Source organism: Pezoporus occidentalis, unplaced genomic scaffold (genome assembly GCF_034315485.1).
Source record: "Pezoporus occidentalis ecotype Australia unplaced genomic scaffold, CSIRO_AGI_Poc_V1 ctg6, whole genome shotgun sequence".
NCBI lineage: Eukaryota > Metazoa > Chordata > Aves > Psittaciformes > Psittacidae > Pezoporus > Pezoporus occidentalis.
In genome coordinates this window covers 5,542,922-5,563,099 of record NW_026915943.1, presented here as the reverse complement: position 1 = coordinate 5,563,099, position 20,178 = coordinate 5,542,922, and the positions used below count along the sequence as shown (strand labels likewise).

Genomic DNA, 20,178 nt, shown 5'->3' with positions numbered 1-20,178 from the left:
AAGCAAATAGTCCAGGAGTAGCCAACAGTTAAGCAGGAGAATCATGGCTCCGGTGCTGGAACTGGTTTCTCGGTCCTCTCATTTAGCAGCATATGGACATACCCTCTGCTTTTGTCTATTTTAACTTGACGGTCTCTGGCCTGACAAAGCATCTAAATAAGCTGTCTGAATGCAAAACTTCCATTTCTTGCATTTCCATGAGTTTTCTGAATTCTGCTTTTATATCAGATTGCAGCAAGAACACAGCAAACTTTCCTATGCCCTGTATGATCCTAGGCGACTATGAAAAATTCCAAACCTTTTCATATGGTTTTCTCTTCTCCTCCACAGTCAAAGAAATTATCAGCTTTTCCAAGTCATTTTGGGAATATTCTGTCCCATCTTTCAAGAGCAAAAGGTTGACACAACAAATGTCTTTAATCCTACCAAAATTTTATATTTATAATCCTGAAATGAGAGGTAGCTCTCTTTATACTCAGTGAGAAGCAACAGGCACTTCTAGGTCTTAACTCACTTCATCCTACACTAGCAATCTCAGGTAGGTTAGATGAATTGTGCCCCTGAGTTTTCCTTTCACTTTCTGTACAAATAGAGTCTAAAAATTATGTGTAGAGTTTGGTGAGCACTTGCCTTAAATCTGTTTTCTCTGTATTACTCTTACCTGTAGGCTGATAACAAAGTTCTTGCTTAAAGGATATCGTGTGTCTTTCATCATTATACACCAGTGAAAGGTCAGAATGTTGGTTTAGCAGCTTTTCTGATTGCTTTTTTGGGCTTGTCTGCACCTGTAACTGGCAGCACATGCACAGCATATCCAGCACCTGCTCCCACAAGCCCAGTTAGTCTCACCCCTTCTCCAAAAGCTCATGCCAAGATCTTTTGCTGTTGGTTTCCCTCTGTGACTTGGGACACTAATATTGCCTCTCTGGAGAAAGAGTGCTCAATGCCACCTGTGACAGTACAGGTCCAGAGGACTCGGCAGAAGATGGTAAGAAGTGCACAAGATGAGGTCCATGGGAGGATATGATCTGTAAGTCTGTATGCAAAATTTGGCTCATCCAGGAACATGTTTTATTTCCAGTGGAACAGAAAAGATGTTGACCAAGGCAATATACATAAGTGCCGCGTGAGGAACAGGCCTGCATGAAACCTTTAGATAACTTCGAGGGCCTTTGTTGCCCTATTGCTCAGGAACAGCATCACCAACATACACTTCAGATGCAAAAGGGCTTCTCCGTCCCTTGACCTGACATATGTTTATTATCCAGGGTCTGATGAACTTACAGCCTCTGTAGAACGAGTCACCGAATTCAATTAAGTCCCAATATTTAAAGCAACTACTTGTGAAGGTGGGGTAACAGATGCCTTTTATTTACAGCTGTACCTGCTGTACTGGAGTACTCTCCCAAATTTTTGACAAGGAAATGTCTTTAAGAAAGAGATGTAATGTATACTATCTGGATTCCAGCATTCAAGAGAAATTTCCTGGTGAAGCTTGAATCACTTCTACCACTAGAGTTCACTTATCTTTCTGATATGAAAGTGCTAGCTATCTTCAGATGACACTTTCTTTCATAAGAATGAGAAAGAAGGAACAGGAACAGAGTTTTTTTTATACTTTTTTTGTGAAAAAGCTGAAATAAAGCCCAGCACAGAGAACAGCAAAATAAGGACCTGACAGACTCAGAACTGTTTGCTCCTTTCTGCAAAGAATTTGACTTTGACTTCCCAGGAAGTTTCTCTCAGTGCAGTTTTAGAATAGCATAAGCAGTTGAAGCAGTCCCTTAATGAAAATCAATTCTACAGATTGTGACAGATTCTTAAAATCCTGAAGAAAAATACCCTGTTGGGTTCTGCATTTTCACATACTCTGTCACTTTGTTAAGACGTTTATAGATATATTTTTTCTCATAATAATAACATGATACCTTTTATACTTCTACAGTTATTTGATTTGACAGACCTGTTTACACTCAAACAAGTAAGCATTGCCTAATTCTTTCTTGCTGTACTTCACATCTACAACTGCATCCACCCACTCAATAAGATGAAGATGGCATCATATGAATTTTAATGATAAGAACTATATTACAATAGTGACAATGTCATCAAACCAGCTCCAATTTATACAACTGTAATACTTTGAAACCATTGCACCTATTCTTTCCAACAAAATTTGTCATTAGAGCTGTTTGTTATGCTTAGTCTTATTTTTGAGAAGGGAACGTTTTGCTTAAAAATTACATCTGTAGACTTTTATTACAGACAAAATCCATTTTTAATTATAGTGAATCTGATATTGTTTGTCAGCTGCCTTCAAGAAAAAAACCTGCTTTTTCTACTTTTATTATCACACGCTTAGGAAGATATTCCGCCACTGATTTTCACTCCACAGGCAAATTGTATTCTTTTGGCTGTATGGTTTCACCTGCTGCCTAACCACCCAAACTTCACCGGTGTACAAGATCGCCAAATTCTTGTTGTACAAGGGACCCTAGGATGTATTTGTGCTTTAGAACTTTCCAATTGGCTGCATAATTAGGCTGGTCCATTTTACATTTCAGAAACATCAAGTCCATTTGGGTAGTTTAATGAAGATAAGGTTTAAATAGCCCTTCATGATTTCTTTATCAGCAGGACCAAAGACTGATCCTTATTGAGCCCTTTGCCATCTCCAGATTAAGGTTTTTTCTCCATTAACGTCAAAGGAAACCTGTCCCTTTGATACTGTTTTCCTAAAGCGTTAAAATTTTCCTTTCTAAATGCAGACAAACATACAGAAAGCATTCTCCTGCAGTTCTGATTTCAAATATGATGATTTTGTGTTTTCAAACTGTCCGAAAGAGGCTGACAGAAAGCTTTTCATGCTAATCTTTCTTATCTACTTCAGTGCCTTTTGTGACCTTTTTATTTAAGATATGCCACATCTATTTTTACTCACAGTGCGTAACTAAGCACACTCATTGTCATCCATATTGCCTTTAGGAAACTAGGACAATATATTAAGTTTTTTGAATGAAAAGTTACCATAACCTAAAACTTTCTCATCACTATATGACTGTTCTGGTACGAAGAATGGAGAGTGAAAGACTATCTGTTGTTGAAAGAAATTTATATTTAATCAGGAATAGGTCTTACACAGTATGTGTGCACTTGATTTGTGAATCCTTGCACAGATGCCTACAGAGCACTCAACCATCAGCCATTATATGCCTTTTAGGGGAAGTATCACCCTCAACACCCAATTAGAAGAGCTCCCAGAAGCCACATCCAGCTCTTGGTCAATACCTATAAAGATCTACAGCACATTCACAATCAACTTGTATCCTGCTCAAAGGGTACTTCTTTCGATCATTCTTTTCTTCTTAGATGTCTCCTATACCCTTTTCCAGGTCTTAATTTTTAGTCAGCCTTCTTCACTGTTTGTATACCATACATACACATCCTTTCCTTTCTTTTTTCCTCCCTCGCTGTTTTTTCTCCCCTTTCTGGGTTTTCTTGCTTTCATTCTCTTGGAGACATACTCATTTAGCAAGTAACTATTATCACTGTTCTCTGGTTGACTCCCAGATCCCTAATTTTATCTTACCTTGCCTCATATCTCAAATCTTGTTCAGAACAAAATAATGTTTTCTGTGTCTATAGTGAATCACCATCCCCTAGCTCTAATCACAACTTCTTATGTCTTCACCTCATCCTCCACTGATTTGTCTGATTTTCATTCTTTTTACGTTTTTTGTTTCTCCCTTCTTCCTACCTCCAAATCTGTTCTTTTTCTCTCACAATCAGATGCACACACATACATACCAAATTGAGCACTTTATCTAATCCCACTTCATCTAAAGGATTATTTATTATTAGCTTTCCAGTTTGCCATCTTTTCCAGCTAAACTTTTAACATGATCTCCTATATACACCACAGAACAAAAGTGCCTATCTGTTTGCAAGTGTAAGCACTTGATATATTTAATTCAGACCCATCACAAAACTCCCACTTTCATAAACATAATCCACTGTGCAGATTAAAGTAGAGATCACAATTTCAAATGAGGTTCACAGTAAGTGGAAATGAAATGACATCAATGCATGAATTCTGTTTAGGCTAGCACCTCCAAGATGTACGAAATTAGTATCAGCAAAAGAAGAAGAATGCAAATTTCAGCTTTTGTGCTTACAGCTTTCTATCTTACACTAAGAGAAATTCATATGCCATCATATTAGCTTTCTAACAGGTAGGAATCTAAATTAAGGAGTTGTCTAGGCTTTTTTTTTCAGGCATCAGAAGGGGCTGATTTACGCTGTGTGCCTTAGTCTTCAGTTTGAATTGCCATTCAAAGTGCCTGTCGGCCCACTGATTAAATAGAGATACTTTGACGTTTAGGATTTGAATCCTTAAAAAAATAATTCTGTAAAATGTAAAATTCATTATATTCCTGTATCTTAAATCTATAAGATAGATCAGTGCAGGAATTTCAAACAGTGCATTCCAGAAAACTAGAAACCGTCATTTTTTTTTTTTTCCACTAAATTACATTCTTTCTTGTGCAATTCAGGTCATTTACTATACAGCTGCAGAAGTTTGCAGTCACTCTGCCTTTCATTTTCTTCTGTGCTTCTGCCACTGCTGACACCCTAACATATGAGTTATCATAAACACTCCATTTGTTAGGTTCCTATATCTCTGGTCCATTTCAGTTGTAGAGGAAAATCTATCAAACTTTTCAGCAGTCTGAACAGTTCATCCATTTCTGGAAATGATTTTCCTGGGCAATATTTCATTCAGTGCAAAAGATACATAAAAATGGAAAACTGCTGTTGCTTGATTGACCTTATTTCATCAACAAGGATTATAAAGTACTTGTAACTTGGGACTTACAAGGATATTTTCATAATGTTTAATACTGTAATTTGCATAATTTTATCTAAAAGGTTGATCACTGTAGTTAGAGTGTTTAAAAGGCAGACATTAATACATAACTGGGTTGTTTGATTAATTTAAACACTTAAGATAATTTTTCTCTCAGTTCTATGGAAAAATCAATAGCATACTAACTGGCAACATTTTAGGCAAGCAAATAATAGAAATAATTCACTTCATTCTTTGATATCTGTGATATGCTCATGTTGCAATTGTATAATGAAATACATAACATACATAATAAGCATTCCCCTTTTCCTCAATAACTATACAACCAAGATAATCTATTCTCTTGCAGTTTGTTAAATGATAATGTACTGTGACATATTTTTGTGCCTAAAATTATCTCCTAGTAGCTTTTTTTACCTTTGATGGTTAATACTCTATTCACTGCTCTCTGACCACACTGCTTTTGAGCAAACCATAATCAATGAATTCTCTTGGGATCTTTTCATGGGTTAACTAGCACAAGTACTGAAGGCTAAACTGTATTTTTGATAACACTGGTGCAACCCTATCGGTGCCACTGGGCTTCTACTAGTGTAACTAACATTACATTTATTCATCTGTGGAGGTACTTACACTCGCAGGAGGAGCAGACTTGAAAAAGTAAAGAAAATACTTGCAAGAATGATAAAAATGAGTAATAAGGAATATTCACATAATAAGGTATAAGTAAATTTATAGAAAAATATCCATGTATTGCACAGGAAAGACTTTTCACACATGAATCATTTGCTTTGCAAGTACTTTTACTGCAGCAGAAAGGTTCTCTATTTCCCTTAAAATCTTGGAAGACACTTTAGTGTACGTATGGGCAGGGAGCCACAGTCCTCTGCACTCTACAGCTAACAGCATAGCAGAACAGCTCCCTCATGCCTAATTAATTTTGCTTCAGGAAAAAAAAAAACACAGGCAATCTGAATGCTTAAAACAAAATCAAAATGGTTTCTGCTCCTCCTCACAGCTTAGGGAAAGAAAATTGATGTAGCTGTTGTTCACAGGGATTAACAGCGCACACTGTGAGAAGCAGCTAATACAGCACCGCTGATCATCACTGGTCACGTATCTAAGCCTAGCCAAAATTAAGCAAATTGTCCTAGATGTTCTCAGCTTTCTTGGTAGGAAAAACTGGTTTTCTGCATCAGTTTGAGAGAAATTTCTTCTTTTTTTTTTTTCCATTAAAAAATTTTCAACTTGGGTTTAAGATGAAAAAAATCACTTTCACCCACCTCCACGGTTTCGTTATTTCTGATACAAAGATGGGATTTTGAAAGGTGAACCTGAATGTTACCTTTGAAATAACTTTTATTCATTGCCTTAGTATTCTAAAAAAAAAGATATGTGCTTTTAAGGTTATCTGTTAGTGATTGCATGTAACAGCAGAGTTGCTTCACTGAAGCACTACGGAAAAAGGCAAAAGAAAGCCAGAGAAAAGTGCTGATGCATTATGCTCTTCAGAGCATACACAAAAAGCTTGCACTGCACAATAAGCTCCCACAGATGAAGAAAGTAGTGTTGGGAGAACACCTATCGCAGGAAAAAGATTCTAAGCACATTTTTAATACATTAAAATGCACAACTGCAATACAGAAATCATTTGAAAGTGTTTAATGTTATGCAATACTACATTAAAATGTCAGGTATTGCATCAACTTTCAAAAGTAGAGCATAATTTACCAACTATATGAAGTCTCTTTAGTATGTTCTCCACAGGTATCCTGACATAATCAAACCTATGATTCCAACATCTAAACTGTAAACTATTTGGCAGGAGAAATGTGGAAAATATTCTGGTTCTTACTTCAACAATACGCAATAAAGTTTGCGGTCAATGACCATCACAGGTGGATTTGTGTATACGTCCTGGACATCAAATTCTCTAATATCTACTAAACAGACACTCCTGGGCTTTACTTCACTGTACATGCTCTAACATGCTTGCTCTACAGAACAAGTTTAGACTGGATATAAGGAAGAAGTTCTTTATTGTAAGGGTGGTGAAGCACTGGAATGGGGTGCCCAGGGAAGCTGTGAATGCTCCATCCCTGGCATTGTTCAAAGGCCAGGTTGGACAGAGCCTTGGGTAACATAGTTTAGCGTGAAATATCCCTGCCTATGGCAGGGGGGTTGGAACTAGATGACTTTAAGGTCCTTTCCAACCCTAACTGTTCTATAATTCTTTGATTCTAAAAGCTCATCTGCACCCCCAGAAAAAACACATAAAGAGTCAATGGAGGGTGAAGGACCCCAAATAATACCCTGCCTGGCAGCTCCCAGGCTTGTCACAGGAGCCATCACTATGTGTGTTGGTAAGTGCATAGGGGTTTGGAGAAGGGCTGCAGCTCAAGGACATGCACACTCAAGTGCCAGTATTTGGGACAGCAAGGATACAGGGCCAGATTTACCGAGTTGACCAAGTGTCTAAATCCAGCTACTGGCAATTTTCACACTATCATATGTAGGTATACATATAGATGGGTAAGGGGGACATGGTGAGACTACTGGTGGTACTTTTGTTTGTAAGAGTGCTGATTGTGTCTGCGCTGTTCTGTTCAGCCACGTGTACACTTGTATATCTGTCCTGTTTGCGTATATGCTTACTGGGAATACAGGAGCAGCTACTGGGTGGACGTTACCTCTATCAGGCTACCAAATTCACCAACCCCTTAACATCTTGTAATAATTGTATTACAGGTATTGCAAATATACTGGGGTTTGCTATCACAGACTACAACACAATGCAAGGTGAAACTGAGAAAAAATGGTTTAGCTTTGCAGGTTTAACGTTTATATTTCCACCAAAGCAAAAAGATTAAAAACGCTACAGGCTCATAATCTTTTTGAGTTGTTCTTCACTAAGAACTAGCAGGGAAAGAACAATGTCTCGAAAAAGAACTGGAAATAAGAAACTATGTTCAAAGTGTACATGATGGCAAACTATACCACATTAAAGCTTTAACTTGAATAAAGCAGGGGAATGCCTACAAAATATAAATTAACTAGGGTTTAGGTACAGCCAAAAATAAAAAAAGATGTGAAATTCAAGAATTGGGTAAAAATAAAATATAATTTGTTTTCCTCTAATAGGTCTGCATATAGAAATAAAGTTCATTGAGACATGTAATTGGAATGGGGGTATCCAGTCCTGGCTAAAGACCAACCTGTGTCACTGATGAGATCAGGCTCCTTAAGTCATGAGAATGGCTCCTGGAGATTGGTCCCTATTTTGAAAGAAAGATGGACATCTTTCAACAATGTCAAGATATATGAGAAAATGTTTCATAAACTAGAATATATTTGCCTCCTTCTACATGAAAATCAAATGCCTGGCGAAAGAAAAAGGAGCACTTCTCTGACTTACTTTGCAAACAAACCTCAAAGTAATACACAATGCCTATGAAAAGAAATGAAAGTATTGAAAACACTAGCTTCAAATTACATTTGTCCTCTGGGGGAATAACAAGATGTCATATAGACAGCTGGAAACTTTTCCAATTTGTAGAGTAACAGAGAGCATTATTAAGATAACAGTAATCTGCTTCTGTTAAAGAGAAAGCAAAATCTGTTAAAGAGAAATCAAAGCGATTAATCAACCTTGTACTCTGCACGTTTGAAAAGCTATTGTAGCTCAATAGTTTCAAGATAAACCAATGTGCTATGCTCACCTTTCTGTCACCTTTTGCAAAGTCTATGTCTTCAATTTGGACATCATACAAGATTAGTTTTGTTATGACCACACGGCTGCCCAATTAAGCTGGGTAAAGAATGAAACAACGCACTTGCCAAAATCCAGTGAAGTTTTTTGCCCAGATAACATAAACCATCACCTATTCATCATAATTTATGGCTAAGAAGAATCCAAAGTTTTAAACTGTTGTCATCTTTATGCAGAACAATTTACAGGCACAAATCACTTGACAGATGATTGAATATGTTAATGTAAGATATAGAAAAAGAAAAAGCACTTCAGTTGTCATTTCTTTTTATTAATAATCTCCACAGAATATAAATTTATCTTATGTAGGCTTCTTTAATTTCTATTACTCTTAAATTAAGCTAGTCCTGTATAGAAAATTATGAAAGGTGGGATTTTTAAGATCAGAAAACCAGGTATCTGTGGTACATTTGGGTTTGCTACTATAGGGAGAAATACAGGTCATCTAAACACTGGTTAAAAACTTAATTTACCATTGAGGCTGATCCACCAGATCACTGCATTAAAAGTAACATGGGTTTTTACTATATGAAATGTGGGTTAGAAATGAGTCACATTCCAAAACACAGCTTGCAATAGTGGGGACCTTGCTTCAGAATATCATAGACTCATAGAATAGTTAGGGTTGGAAAGGACCTTAAGATCATCCAGTTCCAACTCCCTGCCATGGGCAGGGACACCTCACACTAGACCATGTCACCCAAGACTATACCCAGCCTGGCCTTGAACACTGTCAGGGATGGAGCATTTACCACTTTGTGCAACGTGTGCCACCACCTCACCATCCTCACATTAAAGAACTTCTTCCTTATATCCAACTTCCCCTAAGTTTAAGCCCATTTACTCCTTGTCCTATCACTACAGTCCCTGATGAATATTCCTGAAACTGTGCTGAAGGTGTGTTAATTTTACAGCGTGGATCAGCTAACGCTTGGCTAACAACAGGGGGAAATGTAAGAATTTTAATAGTTGATTTTGCATTTTTATTAAAGCAAGATTTATTTATATTGCTGTAGGAAAAGAGTAAGAACACACTGCAGCTATTCTAGGATTTAGCATAAATAATGTGAAAAAACCCTCCTATAAAAAACCACAATGGATAATGCTAAGAGCAATGCCTAAAAGTTTATGAGGGAAAGAAATCTTTTCTTCCCGATGTTATTACTAATGTTGCATTATGTACTTCCAGGATAATAACCTTGCCTTGGCTGAACTTTAAAAGATAGCTAGCAAAGCAAAGCAAAGTATCAGTCAATTCTAGACATAAAAAATAAATACTCTTAAAATTACAAAGGAGGGTTCTCATAAAATCAATTCCAGATATATCTCATCTTAAAGGACTGAAACATCAGAGAAATTAAGCCCTTCCATTTCCAATAAGACATAAACCCAATATTTTCCTTTTCCATTTTTCATCAAAATTAGTTTTCTCTTTAATACCGAGTAGTTACTATTTCTTTCCTTCTTAGGTTATCCAAGGTCGAAGGAATATGTCCATCTTTGACCAGAGCACTCTAAATTTTGCCTAACTAATGTCTGAAGTCCACCAAAATGGAACAGGTAAACTCTTTCTGCCTTACGTATAATTAAAACTATTAAGAGAATGACATCTGCGTTAATTCTTTTACTGCTGACAGCAGCTTTCAGTTAAGATCTACACCTTCCTAAAACAACAAAATCTATCTACAAGTGCCCTGTCTCAAATCACAAAGAAATTAAGTCTATAGATAAGTAATTATTCACTTGTAGTCTTTATGCTGTGTTTCCCAATTCAGTTCAGAAATGCAACTTCATGAAAAAGTAATTCAGAATAAAATGATCACCATGCAAAAATAGCTTTGTGTACTTGAAAAGCTTTATCAACTTCTTAATTATATATACAAATTAAGCATTTTATGCAACAGAATAAAACCTAGACTGAACAGAAATATTTATGAAAGACAGGGGTTTTGATGGCTTAAGGCCATGGATTACACTATAAAAGCAGAACTTCAAGAGTTTATGTTTGCCACTGCGTCCTTGCAAACCCACAGACCCTGCTGATTTTAGCTTCCTACTACAAAATTCAGCAACGTTAACTGTCGGTCTGTGGTTTAATATATCAAAAATGACATAAAAACAAAAGCAAAAGCTAATTCAAGGCTAGGGACAGCAAGTCAAAACCAAATTCAAAGTACATTTAATTTAGTTCAATTCAAGCAATTCAATCTATACTGACTGCAATTTCCAAGTGCTTCAAACAACTCTAACAGGCGTGTTCTGCATTCTGCAGCACATACTAACCTCATGGACAAATTATCTTGGATGAATTAAAAATGAAGTATACCTGGGCATAGAGGAGGGGTATGTATACACCACCCCCCCCAAAACATATATGATTTTTCTCAGTGTGATAAAAAATAACTGACAAAGCAATGCCTTCCCCACAGTAGAAACTACAAGGATAAGGAGAATGGCCCAACAGTAACAGATTTTGCAAAAGCAAAGCACAGTACCACTTTCAGGGAATTTATGTGTGTGAATTAAAGACTGCTAAATGCAGGGAATTTGCTTCTCAAGCACACCCATGATCTCAATTAAAATGCAGTAGTCCAAATCCAAAAAGCATGAGGCATTACACATTTCCTATGCTGTGTCCACCTGATGCAGAGGGACACAGAAAAATGGAGGATGGGCCCTTATTATTTTCAATAAACTCTTCTCTCCCACTCTGCTAATGGCAATGTTTCAAACAAACGTCCACAGAAAGAACTTCTTGATTGAATTTAAAGGCCAGGGTTATTCCCAAGCAACTGAAAAAGGAAAGCATTATAGATTTTCAGAATAGAAATGTGATAGAGTAATTAAATATGTGACCAAGAGATGCTTTTACTTGTTGGACTGAAAGGACATTGATATTTTTACTTACATCAAGACACAATGAATGTTTTCTACTGATTTACTGTGTAATAGGACATGTAGCACTCAAATCTAGAAAGCAGCGCTCATACTTGAGCAAAATAAAAGAAATCCCCCCAAATATGAAGTTGTTTTACTTTAAAGAGTTGCATTTTCCCCCACTTAAAAATTATGTCTTAGATGAGGCTTCAATATTCAAAATTGCATCCAGAATTTAACAGATAAATCCAGTAAAAACAATAGAAACTTTACATCAAAATCACTTTGGCCTGTTTTGTAAAGCTGTTTCTTTCTAAAACAGTATATTTTAAAGGAAAAGTTTTGAAGTATGTTGATTTTCAGGTAGAATAAAAATGGATGTGAAATAGAGTCAAAATAAATCAGATTCATAACATCCATTCTGTACTTTTACTTTGTGTTTTGGACAGCAACAATGTATTTTTCTGCTACCCATCATACTAAAACACATTTAAATCATCAGATGACAGGATGAAGTGTTTTCTATTTCTGCATTTTTAAGGGAAATTGTTTTCTGACATCACTAATGGTCTGAAAATATTTTATAAACATGATTTAGATCAATCTTGTCAATACTGCTATTACATATATATATATATATATTCCAGTATAGAAACAATGACATACAGCAGAACACAGCAGGGATTGCCATGGAAAATAACATTGCTGTGATTCAATTCAAGGGCCAAAACTAAGAAGCCAAGCCAATGCGGCTTTTAAAAACTAGCACCAGAGCTCTATAAGATTTAGCTTTCCCATTGTAGTCCATGTTAAGTGACGGAAAGATGAGTGTAAACTACAAAGGTGGTTAACAATCTAGAAAATGTAAGAGTCATTCAAGATAATAAGATGTGCAAGCTGACTTTCAAGACTACGATGAAACTCATCAAGAAAGAAGCAACAGATTTATTCTGAAGATAAACAAACGGGAAAATAGGCTGCACCTACATTCATATGATCCAGTAAAAGCCTTCAGAGTACTGACTGGCAAGTTTTCCCCATTCTCTTTACATTCAGATATAACTACAGTGCATGACTCCATCTGAGAGATCAGAATAGAAAGATTTTTCTATGCAGCCTTTGTTTAAACCTTTATGTACTTCCTTCTACTGTACTAAATCCAGGTGCACCGGCTGACTAGGATCACAGAGGAGAAAGCTGATTCATAGAATCACTGAATACCAGGTTGGAAGAGACCTCAAGGATTGTCTGTTCAAACTTTCTTGGGAAAACCACGGTCTGGACTAGGTGTCCCAGCACTTAGTCCAAGTGAAGCTTAAAAGTGTCCAATACTGGGGAATCCACCACTTCCCTGGGGAGATCTGATTGTTCACATTGGTAAGTATTTTCCTCGTGTCCAGTTGGAATCTCCCCAGGATAGCTTGTGCCCATCACCTCTTGTCTTTTCCATGTAAAAAGGGAGTCTCCATCTTCTCTGTAGTCACCCTTTAACTACTGGAACACACTGATCAAGTCTCTCTTGATCCTTCTTTTCTCCTGGCTGAACAAACCCAGCTCTTTCAGCCTTTTCTTAGGCTTCCCAGTCCCTGGATCATCTTTGTGGCCCTTCTCTGGACCCTCTCCAGCCTGTCTACATCTTTTATGTATAGTGGGCACAAAACTGAACACAATATTACAGCTGTGGCCTGAAACTCTACTGTGAGCAGAGTGGGATGATGACTTTATCTGTGCTGATGATGTCCTTCGTGATGTAGCCCAGCATCCTCTTGGCTTTCTTTGCAGCAGCAGCACCCTGGTCACTCCTACTGAGCTTGTGTCCACCAGGACCCCCAGGCTCCTTTCCACAGAGTTGCTCCTCAGTTGGGTAAATCCCAGCCTGTGCTCCACTCTTGGATTGTGTTTACCCAGGTATAAGACCTTACCCTTGCTCCTGTTGAACTTCATAAGGTTCTTTTTAGCCCATTTTTCCAGCTTATCCAGGTCATCCTGCAGGCTGGGTCTCCCTTCTAAGTGTCCACTTCCCCACTCAGTTTGGTATTGTTAGCAAACTTGGTCAGGGAGGGCTTGATCCCATCTTCCAGATCTCTTATGAATATATTAAATAGCATAGGGCCTAGTATCAATCCTTGGGGGACACCACTGGTGACAGGTAATCAGATGGAAAAGGAGCTATTTACCACCACCCTCTGGGCGCAGTCGGAGAGCCAGCTCCCCATCCATTGCACAGACCACTCATCAAGACTATAATGTGACAATTTCTTTAGGAGGAGGCATCACCACAGCCCCATGCTTGCCTATGCAGGAATTGTCATGGAGCAACTGCCACACTCCAGAAGGGGTCTGAGTTCCCAGTGTCCCTAAGCAGAGATGCACCAGAACAGCTGCACAGCCATCTGCATGGCCACGCTCAGACAAGTGCAAACCAATCTAAATATTTGATTACAGCTCATGAAAACATAACCTGAGAAGTATAAAACCCACTTCTTAAGGAAAGAATTGTGTGTGTGACTGCACAGAGCTCAGCGTAGGCAGCACAATTAGCAAAGCAAACCAGTAATAAAACAGCAATAACAATAAATCATAATAATGATAGTAATAATAACAACAACAACAACAATTTGGGAGAACAATGGGAGACTGAAGAAATACAAGGAATTCATTAGGACGTAAAGGAGACTGAAGTACGTATTCCTTAGATCTTATCACTGTGAAAATACAGAGAGGAAAGTAACTACCATGGTACCTGAGTGAACTTACATCAGTGTTTAGTTAGCTGAAAGAAAAATTAAATTCCATCATAAAATAAATAGGAAGTTTCCCATCAATTTCTGAAAGTGATGCAGCAAAACCAGCCTTGTAGCTACTTTTAACTTAACTATACAGCATTATGGAAACTAAAAAAGAAGTAAGTAGGGCTTATTCTGTGCAAGAGAGAAAGTGAGATGATTCATACGTTATTAAATGAATACTTCTCATTATACAAAAAAGATCTAAAATTTACAGCCAAAGAATAGAGAACAAACAAACTCCCACAAATGTTTAATTGTGCTTGAAATGCCACGGAATCATTCGTTTTGTACCACCAAAGCTTTCTGTCAAATTTATTCCCACATCCAAAGCTTGGTGAGCCAAAGTTTTCAAGCCACTGCACCTAGAAACAAGGCTTATTAACTGTTTCTTTTGTTATTTGCTGCAGGGCCAAATTATAAGGAATAGAATATACCATAATATAATAAGGCTTTTTCTTTTGCTCCATTTAAGAAAAGAATACTGATGAAAAACAGCCCCTCACAGGATGAGTTTTTCTTTCAAACTACTGAGCTGAAGGTTTGAAGAACACCAACAGTACCAAAAGGTTTAATTACGGGAGTTTAGGTCATTAGAATGTTAATGAGACAAAAAAACACAGTTTACCAGTTGCATACCAGCTGGAAAAAGGAAATTTCTCTCTGTGGACTAGTGGAAACATTACATTTGAAAGTGCTTTGTGAACGGTAATCATTGCTGTGTGGCCCCTTACTTCTGAAAACACTCAAGAATGTTTGGAGGAAGGTGGCAGAGAGGATGAGCAGAGCTGTTGTCATGGAAATGCATTGAAGGTACATTGGGTAAAATGAAACAATGAGACAGGTTTCTTGTGCTGTTGAGCCAACAGCTAAACAAAATCATAAGAAGTCTCCATCTGTTGTGTAGCAACACTAAAAATAGCCTGACCTTGTTGAGGGATCTATCAGGCGAGCAGTTGTGGCTAGTAACATCAGAAAAAAAGTGAGACCACTTTGATTTACCAAAATTTGCAAGACCATCTTTATTCCTGTGTTTAAAATTTGAAAATAGGTTCTACATGACATAAAATGAATTAGTTACCTTTGTTATGATAAACATCATAAAAACTAGTTATTTTAGAAAAAAATAGATTTTAATAGAAAAATTATATATATATTTTAAGCAGCATTATTTTTTGCAAAAGCATAAGTGGACAGTATCAACCAGCTGTCATGGAAAGCATCTTAAAACCCCCCAACATTCAGAAATCAAAGACTAATATGTCAAAAATTTCCATGAGATGTATCACTTGCAGATATATATATGTATTCACTTGCCTTTTAATTTTATTTAACAAGTTAGAAAAGGTACAGAGATATGGGGAATGCATGTTCAAATGAAAAAAATTAAAGGGCAAACATCTAAGACTGGAGAAAAGCAGGATATGAGAAAAAGAACATGATCATAGGAAACATGGTCTAGTTGGTAAGACCTAAAACTTTCTGTCTTTTCCTCCCATAGGAGGCTCCCTGGACTCCTGAATGTGCTTTGAGGCTTCACAAAGGGAGCTGAAGAGCAGGGATCTAAGATGACTCTAGATCAGCATTTTTGGGTGTTTTAGACATGCTGCAGTTAGAGTATCAGCTACTCTATGCCCACTTAAATTGTGTCTGCTCTTAGCTTTGGACAGGCAATCATGGAATAGTTGGGGTTGGAAAGGACTTTAACATCATCTAGTTCCAAATACTGTAATTTAACTTGGATTCTCTGATCTGTAAAATGATTTGTCCTTATTAGGGGACAAATCAGATGTGTTTTTTTCTGTGGTAACTAAAAGAGAATGATTCCTTTCTAAAGCTTTCACAAGATTAACTCTAAGGATATTTAAACATTCACCAAAGATGTCCCTGAGCAGTCTTCTTCCAGGCATGTCAGGAAGTCCTGACAGTGCTGAAAAGGCAGGTGCTTGACTCATGTTCACGTTTCAAAATAATCATTAATCTTGCTTTATTTTGTCTCTCTGAACTCTCCTGTCCAGAACAAAATATTTTAGGGCATATTAGCTAAGTTATATTTTCTGTAAAATTAATTATATGCTGAAGGCTGCATCAGCTTACTCAGTTTGGGAAGATTTTCCTCTGCCTTTCCAAATATTCAAGAGAGGGGCAAAGCCCTCATAACTTCTCATGGTGTTACAGGCTGTGTTATAGGCCCCACATGGTATTCTAGGCTGTACTGGGTCTGGCTGGGAGGGAGTTAATTTTCTTCAGAGTAGTCCATATAGAGCCATGCCTCAATTTGTGGCTGAAACAATGTTCGTAACACACCGGTGTTTTGGCTGTTGCTGAACAGAGCTTGCACAGCATCCAGGCAGTAAAAGGTCAGGGAAAGGAGGAGGAAAGGGGGGGGTGTCATTTGTCGCTCTGGCATTTGTCTTCCCAAGTAACTGCTCCACTTGATGAAGCCTTGCTTTCCCGGAAACAGCTAAACATCTGTCTGCCCATGGGAAGTAGTAAATGAATTCCTTAATTTGCTTTGCCTGTTCATGAAGCTTTTGCTTTCCCTGTTTCATCATTATCTCAATACACAACTCCTTTTGCTTTCCATTTTCTCCTTGACCCACAGGAGAGGAAAGTGAGAAGAGCAATTGGCTGCTAGCCACAGCCAATCCACCACATGCTGACCATAAACCTGCTCTTGAAAGGTTCACTGGCCCAGGTTCACACACAAGCAAACATATATCTGGCCTAATGACTACAGCTCCTTCCTAGCAAACAAAATACCACAAAATGAAACCAAACAGAAAACTGAACTAGTCCTGGGAGGAAGAAGGAAAACACAGCTCTCCCCAAAAAGACCACAGTCCACTCTCCCAAATACCAGGTGGGATGGAGAGGTCATTTGTCCATATGCTTGTCTTTCTGTCTCATTCTGGATAGAATTCAAGCATACAAAACCTGATTAGAAAGAAATGTCTATTTATAGCAAAGGCCCTATGTTCTGTGGGGCACTGTGGTGGCCTGGGCTCAGAAGATATGCTTCATCTTGACATTTCTTATTGGCTAGTCTAAATAAGCCCCACTTTGGTAGTGCTGCTGTGCCCCATACCAAGGGACATAATTCTTCCCATGCACTGGATAAGAGCAAGGTGACCGGTTCAGAATTGTCTATTTTTACAACAGCACCTTCTGTTAATTTATTTAGTTCACATCGTGTTGGAGACTGAAACAGCCCACAGGCACTTTTCAGTCTATTGTCAATATTTCTTTTGAATGTATTTGGTCATTTGTCTTTTTTTTTTTTTAAGAGAAAGGAACACTAGTATAAAAGTTCAATAAAAGTGTAGACATACTGATAGACTGTGTTATGGGAATAAATCATAATGACTGAACATCTTGTCACTAGTGTAATTGCATCTGTACTTAGGAATTCTTTCACCATAGCTGCAGAGTATCCTGGGCACAGGTCCGGTGCTGGAAATGCGAACTGGGGCTCACAATGTTCCTTTTGGTAAATCTAGAGAACACTAAGTGAAAAATGTCTCATTAAAACAGAAAAGCCAGACCTATTGAGACCATAGAAGATGGTTCTGATGTTGGTAAGGAAAACTGAGACTCAGAAATTATAGGAAGCTTGTTAAGAAAGACAGATGCAAATGAACAGGGAAATTTTAATTTTTCCACCCTTTCCAATGGTTGAAATTCCCAATAAGGAATTTCTCTTCTACTTTTCAGCAGTGTCATTCTTCTAAATTGCTCCTGGCTGTGATCCTTACATATGTTCTGCACATTAATTTCCAAGTTTTATGAATTGTCAGAAACAAACAAGCTGGCCAGGACAACCCCTATTAAACTTCCTCATCAATATTCTTCTAAAAGACAGAACCCAGCAATATGACTGGTGTAGGTGAATAAATAATTAGGCTTATGCATTCGTATCATAAGAAACAGATGTGAACAAAATATGACAGATGAGAGACATTAATTAGAAGCTTTAGAAAGATAACTAAGAGGATGGAAGGAGAAAGATCAGATACTGTCTAGTCAGCTTCGTACTACTTGCTTTTCTTGCCTCCAATCATTTAAGCCTGTTGCTCTCTTTATTATGTATTCACTGTCTTTCTCTGTATCCTTTATCTTCAACTATACTTGCATTTACAGTCTAAAATAACAATGATATCAAATGCTTGTAGAAAAGCAGATTTTTAAAACTCTAATAAAAACATTCATTATAATTTTTTTCTAGAAGACATGTAAAGGAAGAGACATTAATAAGAAAACATGAGGTCATCTAGTTTGTACTGCTATTCATCATGAAGAGCTTTCATCTACAACAGGAATGTAGACAGATAAATGAAGAGCTGTTTGCACCATTTTAATATTACAGTGTGCATCTAGGTATCATCTTAATAAACTAGGAGGGTGCATGATGCTCTAACAAGAGCTATTCATTCTTTATCTTCCTGTAAGGAAGAAAGGCTTAATGAAATCACATTTTTTTAAAAAAGAAAGGCTAGTTTTAGTAAGTTACAATTTATGTGTTGAAATCTAAACTACAAATTATGTGTATACACTATGCTATAACTCATCTGAGTGAAATTATCTCTCCTGATACTTTCTAGAAAAGAATTAACTGTGTAACTGTAAAGGACATGATTAATTGAAAGATTTTCTTTATAACTTCTATGCAATACTGAGTATAATTTCTGTGGAAAAATAACCAAGATCTATATAGTAATAAAAAAATGAATACTTACATAAGGGATTGTGTCCAAGGTGTCTGTGTTGACAATTATAGGGGCAGGGCTTGCCTGGAAGGAAAAAGAATAAGAAAATTAAAAAAATCTGAAATGCATTAATATTGAAATGTCCATTATGACACATTAAATTAAAAGGCTGAAAGCCTGTCTTCTCACTGAATTCACATCATACAACAGTACATAACTTTGGGTACTGTTCAATCAATTAAGGATGAAGGAAATAGGTCCTCAGACTCCAAACCACATCTCACTATGGTTTTTCTTTCAATGTCATTAGGCTTTGGCTCACATGCTGAATAAATAACTACTAGTAATTCATATTTTAGTAGAACTATAAAAAACATGATGCATTCAGCTTACAATCAGGTGACCTTGGGGTGAGGGTTTCAGCTTCCCCTGCGTTACAAGCCCATTTTTTATGTTTAAGCTAATAACCAGATCTTTACAGAGGACAAACATCAGAATTTTATGTTTACACAACTTATCAGTATTAGGGGTATGTAGTAAATGTATACTTTACGCATACTAGGATATTTACATTAGAACTATGTATTCTCATGGTTCATTTGCACTCAGCTCATGTTAAGTTTGAAATAAAGAGGTGGTTTAAAAAGATGTTTGAGTCTGTAAAGCTGTCCAACATGACCTTTAACATTGATGAAACCAATATCCAGACTAGTTTCCAGACACCTGAAATGCCCTAACCTCTTCCTCTTTCTATTCTGAGATTCAGTAGTGGTGACCCGAGGCTGAGCTCTGATTTGACCCAGCTCATAATCTTGGCTCAGACACTGGAGAAAACCACAGAGCTGTGAGAAATTGTAGAGCCATGCACCATGAGTAAAATGTCAGGGGCAGGACTGCTGAGATGGGATTGTTAATAGTTCAAGAACTCAGGAGGAGAAGGTTCACCATGGAGTCAATGTAGTACAAAAAGTGATGGAAGGCACTTCGCTTGCCTAACTAAAGAAACACTCTTCAGCCATTCTATCAAGCTGATGAGTAGCTCATTAGTTCTATTTGTCTACATTATATATTCGCCAAAGTGTGACTGTACTTTCAATTTGTACAGACTGCAGAGTCTCTTTGTGCATGGTACTCATGATTACAGCACTGCCAAAAGCACTGATCATATTTCTA

The 20,178-nt window shown here is 37.3% G+C and overlaps 1 protein-coding gene across 36 annotated transcripts in view; it reads right to left on the bottom strand.

Annotated features, from left to right (window-relative positions):
- Positions 1 to 20,178, bottom strand: part of DLG2 (discs large MAGUK scaffold protein 2) — a 1,003,655-nt gene that overhangs the window by 378,698 nt on the left and 604,779 nt on the right. For 21 of the 36 annotated variants that reach the window (XM_062639108.1, XM_062639096.1, XM_062639094.1 and 18 more), the window contains 2 exons: positions 19,036 to 19,089; positions 8,083 to 8,142 (listed from right to left, as the gene is read on the bottom strand). In XM_062639108.1, coding sequence (XP_062495092.1) covers positions 8,083 to 8,142; positions 19,036 to 19,089 — 114 coding nt within the window. The remainder of the gene's footprint in view (positions 1 to 8,082; positions 8,143 to 19,035; positions 19,090 to 20,178) is intronic. The other 15 variants (XM_062639099.1, XM_062639103.1, XM_062639104.1 and 12 more) reach the window with 1 other exon arrangement.